The sequence below is a fragment of the Nelusetta ayraudi genome, unplaced genomic scaffold (assembly GCF_046127955.1).
Source record: "Nelusetta ayraudi isolate G7.1 ecotype Tasmania unplaced genomic scaffold, CSIRO-AGI_Nayr_v1 ptg000027l, whole genome shotgun sequence".
Taxonomy (NCBI): domain Eukaryota; kingdom Metazoa; phylum Chordata; class Actinopteri; order Tetraodontiformes; family Monacanthidae; genus Nelusetta; species Nelusetta ayraudi.
In genome coordinates, this window is record NW_027466077.1 from 1101388 (window position 1) to 1109112 (window position 7725).

Genomic DNA, 7725 nt, shown 5'->3' on the forward strand with positions numbered 1-7725 from the left:
ACAGCTGCTACATAGCATTACTAACACGCGGGTACAAATCTCAAACGCCCCCCCCCCCCCCCCCCCACCCCTCCTTTTTTACCATTTTGTAAATTCAAGCGCCACTGAAGGCACGACAGGACGTGCTGGCTTTGGGATTTAATCCGAGTGATTGTTTTGGTGGGTTTTTATTTGGCTGTACAGATTGCCTTTGTTATTGCGTATTTGTAAAATAAAAGAACAACGTTGCTGTGTGAAGTGTCGTTGAAATGTAGCGTGAATGGAGTAAATGCGTAGCTTTGGTTTTGACATTCTGGTTGTTAAAAGAACTGAAGACGGATTATTTAAATGTTTTTTTGCTTTCACTCATAGTGATAATAATAATAAATAAACTTTTATTTGTACAGCGCTAAATCACAACCAAAGGCGTCTCAAAGCGCTTTATACAATCAGAGAGAACCAACCGGGCCCCCGGAGCAAGCAAGATGCGACAGTGGCTGGGAAAAACTCCCCTGTGGGAAGAAACCTAGGGCAGAACCAGACTCCAGAGGGCCATCATCTGCCTATGAGTAGTTGGGGTGAAGTAGAAAGATAGAGGGGAGACAGAGAAAGAGAGAAAGGAGCAGAGTGAGCCAGGGTGGCAGACAAGACAGAGTGAAAAACAGATACACCAACCAGGCAAAACGGATATAAACACAAAGAATAGGAAATAATTCAAGGCTGCTGTCCATGTGGAATGTAAGTGTAAGTGTCCATGCTTTGGGAGGCAAGAGCCTAGCTCGATGGACAATCTGCCGATAGGACAAGTCCAGGTCCTAAGCGTGGTGGTGGGATGAAGCGATGACACCAAGACCCCCAGGACAGCACAATCCAGCTCCTGGCGCAGTGGTCATCACCTGCCGGGGACACAGAGACTGCGGCAGTATCATGCATATTGAGCATACTGTACATGTGCATAATGAGAGCTTGGACAGAGTAGATAGAGTAAAAGATTGATTGGGTGAGGAGAGTGATAGAGGCTCCGCCTGCACAGAGCAGCGATCCCTGTAACGGGAGCGAAAGATCTCCCTCCACGGCGTAGGCCTACAGCAGCTTAACTGACAGTGGATGGAGTCTAACTATAAGCTTTAAGAAAAAGGAAAGTCTTAAGTCTACTCCTAAATAAACTAACTGTGTTTGCCCCCCTCACCGAGGCTGGAAGATGATTCCAAAATAAAGGTGCCAGGAAACTGAAACACCTACCTCCTGATCTAACTCTAGAAATTTTTGGGATAACTAAAAGACCTGAATCCTCAGAGCGAAGGGCTCTAAGAATGATACATTGAAGCAATGGGGAAACCTCCTTGAGAAGCCTGGTTGGAATTGGGTCCAAAAGACTAGTGGTCGACTTAGCAGAGGAGACAAGAGAATCAAGTTCCGAGAGTCCAACTTGCTGAAAACTCCCGAAATACACACTGGGGTTGCCATGTTGAGAAAGATCTGCCATGTGACCTGTGGAAGACAAAGAAGACAAAGAAGACGAGGAATTCCCAATCTCAGTTCTGATACCTTCTACTTTTTGCTGGAAGAAGTTCATGAAATCGTTGCTTGACAGGCCAATAGGGACGCATGGCTCAACACAATGATGGCGCCTCGTCAGCTTAGCAACTGTACTAAATAAAAACTTTGGGTTGTTCTTGTTAGAGTCAATACGAGCAGAATAGTAGGAAGTTCTACTGATACGCAGGGCCTTTTTATAGGACCTAAAGCAATCCTGCCAAGTCTTGAAGGATGAAGCTGTTTTTGACGAACGCCAAGTTCTCTCAAGCCTTCGCAAATTTTGTTTTAATTTGTGAGTAGAGGAAGTAAACCAAGGGGCTGATCGATCCTGCCTTTTCATACTTACCTTAAAAGGGGCAAGATCATCCAATGTTGATTTCAGAATACAAGAAAAGCGATCTGTGATGAATTGGAATATTCAACACCACTAGTCAGGTTCGGACTCTGCCCTGTTTTTGTCCCCTTTCAAAGAATCCTGAAATCCTATTTTTAGCAGAGTTTTTTTTTTTTTTTGGTATTGTGAAAGGCTGGGGTAAAGATCTAACTTGTAGAAAAAGGAACCTGATAATGCTTTTAATATAAAAGTGTTATATAACTTCAGTCCGTAACCTCTTAGTGGAACATCCTGGAAACAAATTCTCCCTTTGGGCTGCTGTGATGATTCACCTGTGTGGTGTCAAGGCTGCTTTATGTCATGGTTGAAGTGCAACTGCTTCGTGTTAATCTTTTTTTTTTTTCATACATTTTCTTAAATAAATAGGTTGTTTTGGGGAAAACAAACAGTAACAAAAGTTTCCAGTTTGCCATTTATTTTACAGAAACGTGAACAGTTAACGTAAAAAAACGAGTTCATTTATCGCCACAAGAGGGCAGTAACATTCGGATTTCAGATTCACGCTTCTTCCTTCTGGTTCTGCCATCCTTGAGCCACAGCCGCCTCACAGGAAGTCGTACAAGTACTTGACGATATCAAAATTCACCGTCCTGAAAGAAAAACAACAACAAAAAAACAAAACAAAAAAAAGTTGGCAAATTAAAAAATAAAAACGTGCCATTGATGTTGGATTTTTGTTGAACACGCACTTGGAAATGGCGCAGATGAAATCCATGGACACTGCGCATTTGTACTTGGGGGCGTCGAGCTGGTCGTCGTGACTGACTTGAGTCATCAGCTGTAAGGTCACCAGGGAGGAGATCTGCACGGAGGAGGAGACCAGGATCACTGTGAGTCTTTAAACACTTTGATGTATGTGTGTGTGTGTGTGTGTGTGTGTGTGTGTTGAAGTGTTTGATGGTCAGAGATGTGGGTCTGGCCTCATTTTAAGCTCTGGGCTTTTAGGACTTCTTAGTTCTTTGGAAGCCGTGTGGGCAGAAAACTTTAATTTCTGGGTATTGCAGTCTCACTATTTCATTTTTTTAATATTCTCTTTCATTTTCTTATCTGGTGTTAAGAGAAACGGAGAAAAAAAAAAAAGGAAATTAATTTAGCGAATTAACTCTGTTGGTTCCCAAGTCACAGTGGGGGTATAAAGATTCCAATAGGCTGATGGAATGAAAAGCAAAACAAAATTTGTTGAAAAGCTGAATCTGAGTGTGGTGGTGACCTGGGAGAAGATGCTGGCGGTGGGAGCCACTCTGCTGTCCACCACGCTGTAGAAAATAGCCAGCAGGCGGTCCAGAGGGAAGGGCTTGGGTCCCAGGAGGTGGTTACTCGTCTGCAGGGGGAGACAGAGCGCAAGTCACGCAAAAGTCCAGCGACGTTTAAACAAATGAGGAACCATCGCAGCCGTCGAGCGGCGTCACCTTTTCGTTCTTCTTCAAGAAGTTGGTCTTCCTGATCTTGCCATGGTGCTGTGGGGAGGGACAAATAGCAGGCGGTTAATCAACACATCGTGCGAGGGTGAGAATTAGCTGGTGTCAGCGGACGGTAGTGCGCCACCTTCAGGAAGAAGCGTTTGTCCGTGCGGGCGGGGTTGTAGGACGCCAAGTAGGCGGCGATGAGCAGGAACTTGGAGTAGAACGGCAGCTCGACGTGAGTGTGAGCGGACAAACCTGCGGGCGGGCGGGCGGGCGGGGGTGGGGGTGGGTGGAGAGGACGGTGAGGGTTAGTGGTGTGTCACTGCCAAATCAGCTATGGGATTTTTCCTCCTTCCATTTCACAGCTGAACATCTGGGTTGTGCGAGTGTGTTGACACCTCTCGGGGCTCCGCACTCCTCCTCCGCCTGCTGCATCTGCTCCCACTGCAGGCTGACGACAAGAAAGAGACGGTGGAGGTGATGATGATGATGAAAACACACACACACACACACACACACACGCACACGCACAGAGGCAGGGTGGACCAGTGTGAGCAGACACACACCTGGACACCTCTCGCAGGTAGACGGTCTGCATGGCCTTTTTCAAATGGGGCTCAATGTTCTTCCACAGCTTGTGCGTGTCTGTCTCCTTCACTGTGCACAAAATAAACATACAGAAATGACACATAACATACCTTGGAGGACTAAAAGTAGAAAAGCAACAAAAAAACAAGTGCAGCCTTTTATGTGTGTGTGTGTATATACATATATATATATATATATGTATATATATATATGTATATATATATATATATACATATACATATATATATATATAAAAAGAGTACACAACTGCTTCACAAAGACACATTTGGCCGTAGAACTCATTTTTTTTCCACTTTCTGTCAGTAAAGTCAATAAACGCCCTTTAAAAAGTAGCGTAACAAGAAAAGAAAAGCTGATCCGTTTTGATCAGCTGCAGGGCATCAACTTGACGGAGCACTCGCTCTTCAAAAGACAGACGAGCGAAAACTCCACGTTTTTCAATTTTTCATCAGCTGTCAGACACAAACACAGACACAAAAAAAAAACCTGTCTCCTCTCTTCACCTTTTCCCTCTGACAGCGGCTCACAGAACTTTGTGAAGTTGAGGGCGGCCTGTTTAAAGGGGAGAGGGGAGAGACGGCGATGGCGATGAGAGGTGGAAAACATCAAAAACGGAGAAAAGTGAAAGTCTTGACGGGTCGGCGAGCGAGCGTCTGACCAGGTGGCGCAGCTCCCTGAGGTCCCGGCACACGGAGAAGAAAACACCCAGCAGGATGTTGATGTAGGACGAGTAAAACTCTGCCGAGTACGAGGGGTGGCGGTCCTGCGAGAGGATCCGCAGGAGGTCGGCTGCGAACGTAAACAAACAGTCACCGGAAAAAACAACAAACAAACACTGACGTAATCATCAAACCCGCACAAGACCAGAGAGATTCTCCTCCAAGTGCTGAGTGTATGGAGCGCTGCGTCACATACTCCTACTTAAAGTGACATCACAGGCACTGGTTCCACATCTCACGCCAGCTCTAGCTGGGTTGTTCAGAGGCACATGGAGCTCCCGAGTGGTGGTTTCTTACTTATTTCCTTGACGCTGTGGATTTACTGAAGGGTCTCACGTTCAAAGAATTCCTACTAAGACTGATAAGACTTATTAATGTACAAGCAGCAGTTAGATTAGATAGAAGCCCTCTGGGATCAGCCACACGGCAGCGTCTGCCTGCTCTTCTTCTGTGGTTTTCCAGAGAAGCTGGAACCTTCCCGCTTTTTCTTTAGCCATAAAAGGAAGCTGGCTGGTTGTGGAAATATTACACATTGGCAAAATCGACGCTGTAAGACCTCCGGGTGCGGCTGCCGGCATGGGGAGCAGCTCTACCTTTGCTGTAGTCGGGGAAGTGGAGCAGCAGAGGCTCGAAGCAGCCGGTGCTGGGCCTGAACAGGTCCCAAACGATTTCACTGAGCAGGACCACCGTCACGTTGTCCTCCACCTGAAGACGGCAAGCCAGTCAACGACTCAATCAGAATTACACGTTAAAGGTCCAGCCTGGTGTTTAAGGTAGCTTGCGTATCTAGAGCACTGTCAGGTGGCTTCCTGAAATAAATGGCAGTGCAAGATGGCAACTAACTAGCAGCAAGACCCTTACTGCTCTATGTACAGTCACGTACGTACATACGCACATATATAAAATCATATAAAAATCATAAATCAAGCCAAATTTCACACGCTGCACCTTTAACTGATATAAATAACAAAGTTTTACATGTAAACAAAAGGATTAAGGATTGATTTGTGTTTATCTGTTAATGTGTTGTGTGTTAGTATGTGTTAATCTGTGCTTCCTCACCAGCTCCTGAAGACGCAGCAGGGCAGGCAGGAGGTTGGCGTCGGCGTCTCTCAGCACCTCGGCTTTTTCCATCACCTGAAAAACGCGACGTATTTTTATTCATTTTTATTCATTCTTCCACAAATTCCTCTTCTCGCCACCAATTATATAATCGCAGTGTCACACGTGCCTCGGGTTGTGATTCTGAGTTTTATGTGCGATATAGATTTTTTTTTTTCTGCCCGTGGTGTAAATTGGTGGGGAACTCACGATGTAGCGCGTCTGCTCGGCAGGAGACTGCGAGCGCTGCTGCCGGTAGATGCGCACAAAGTCGGAGAGGGAGGAGGTGCGGGGGAGCAGCGAGGAGGCCTCGGCACCGAAGAAGGAGCGCAGCACTTGTTCAAAGAGCAGCGCCGAGGCAACGCATTCGACGCAGCTGACTGTAATGTGGGGCAGCTGCAGAGAGGAAGAGGAGGAGGAGGAGGAGGAGAAGGAGGAGGAGACGCGCCAGTCTGGTAATGCACACCGACACCGAACAGTCTGTGGGATTATAACAACACGACAACAGCAAAGTTGTGCCTGTTGGAAGATTTCCAAAGATGCAGCGTGGATGATGTCATCAATAATTACAACAACAACAACAAAAAAAAAAATAGGCCAATTCAATGTTGAAACTTTGGGTCACTGACAATATTCAGCTGTCAAGATTTCTGTTGAGATAATTTACACATTGATAGAACAATTACAAACCCAGACCAACAGCTGAGGTCTCACCTCCAGCTCTTTCAGTAAAACTTGCATGACGTGACTCTTCCCTGAAGCACGGTGGCCGTAGATGAAGATGGAGGGATAGCTGTAATGCTCTGGCTGTAGTTTGGAAAAAAAGAAAAAAAGAAAAAGAAAAGGCTTTTTTTTTTTTTAATTGATTGAATAAAATTTTTTTTTTTTCGAAACACTTCTGTGCTTGGTCCCCATTGCTAGTCAGAGAAATTAATAAACATCTTCAAGATGGACAATTGAGTGCTGCTGGCCTCTTTTCATTTTTTGATTTAAAATATTTTCCCCATCATGTACATTAATTGCATCAAAAGCCTCAAGTCAAGATATTGGCTCACAATGGACAGACAGCTATGAAAGTGGACAGAATTCTTCTTAAGGAGGGCGAAAATGAAGCCAAGAAAATATTTCAAGCCGTTCACTTCTTTTTTGATTTTGTGTCGTATCGTTTGCTTGACTAGTACACTTAATATTTAACACGTTACTAACATGTCTTGTGGGTGATCATCATTCACACTTTCATTTTCTCTCAGTCCATTCGGGTCCAGTGTCCTCAACCTTGAGCTTCATTTTAAGGCTAAGTACTGTTTTAAGAGAAAAACAAATTATGCTAACGAAAGCTAACGCTGCTTCGCAGACACCGGACTGGGGACGGGTCCGGGTCCGGGGCTTGGCTTCCTACCTGTCCCATGAGCGACAGCAACATCCCCGTCTGCACCTCCCTGCATGGCAGTCGCTCTGCGACCCGTTGCAGCTTCTCCTCCGCGTACCCTGGATGCTGGAACACCGCCGTCATACTCGAATTTACGGCCACAACAACAGCAGCGGCGGCGGCGGCGGCTGAACTAGTCTGACATCCGGGTAGCTTAAAGTTGAGTTAAAGCTCCTTCACTGGTCACAACACTGCAGACAACGAGCTGAGTCAAAGTATGAGTGGGAGAAAAAAAAAAGAAGCAAAGATCGAGTCACTAATACAAAGGCAGTTAACACGACAACATCCGATGAAAGATCATACCAGAAAAATTAAAGGCATAAAAAGGTTGTTTTGTTATGCTTTCTGAAAAAGACAAACTGTCGCGCTGCCATGCGGAAGTTTCGCGCGCGCCTTCGGACAGCGTCAAATGACGTTTGGAAGGCGAGAACCAACCAAAAAGCTCTGATAAAAGGGTGATGGGAAATTGAGTTCTTTGGGGCTGTGAAATTATGTAGCGGTGGAAAAAACGAACGCTGTCAACTTAATCATTAAAATTGAGTAAAACATGCA

General features: G+C 45.5%; 1 protein-coding gene across 2 annotated transcripts; it reads right to left on the minus strand.

The window, feature by feature from the left end:
* Nucleotides 1–2310: 2310 nt before the first annotated feature.
* orc5 (origin recognition complex, subunit 5) lies at nucleotides 2311–7655 on the minus strand. Of its 2 annotated transcripts, XM_076029996.1 has the most exons (15): nucleotides 7477–7655; nucleotides 7144–7378; nucleotides 6459–6551; nucleotides 5955–6140; nucleotides 5706–5780; nucleotides 5237–5348; nucleotides 4583–4713; nucleotides 4428–4476; nucleotides 3882–3972; nucleotides 3714–3766; nucleotides 3458–3570; nucleotides 3322–3369; nucleotides 3123–3233; nucleotides 2602–2714; nucleotides 2311–2502 (listed from the first exon to the last, which is right to left on the minus strand). In XM_076029996.1, the coding sequence occupies exons 2-15, from the start codon at nucleotides 7255–7257 to the stop codon at nucleotides 2457–2459; spliced, it is 1335 nt and encodes a 444-aa protein (XP_075886111.1). In that variant the 5' UTR covers nucleotides 7258–7378; nucleotides 7477–7655; the 3' UTR covers nucleotides 2311–2456. The 2 variants fall into 2 exon arrangements, with proteins under 2 accessions (XP_075886111.1, XP_075886110.1); XM_076029995.1 differs by having other exon boundaries at nucleotides 7144–7655.
* Nucleotides 7656–7725: the final 70 nt, after the last annotated feature.

What these genes read in the sequence shown, in the direction of transcription:
- orc5 (XM_076029996.1), bottom strand. Translation starts at nt 7,257, where the DNA reads ATGACGGCGGTGTTCCAGCATCCAGGGTACGCGGAGGAGAAGCTGCAA. An exon ending in TGCTGCGTCTTCAGGAGCTG is followed by an intron (nt 5,349 to 5,705) that starts GTGAGGAAGCAC and finishes TGCCGTCTTCAG; the next exon opens with GTGGAGGACAACGTGACGGT. An exon ending in CTTCCCCGACTACAGCAAAG is followed by an intron (nt 4,714 to 5,236) that starts GTAGAGCTGCTC and finishes TTACGTTCGCAG; the next exon opens with CCGACCTCCTGCGGATCCTC.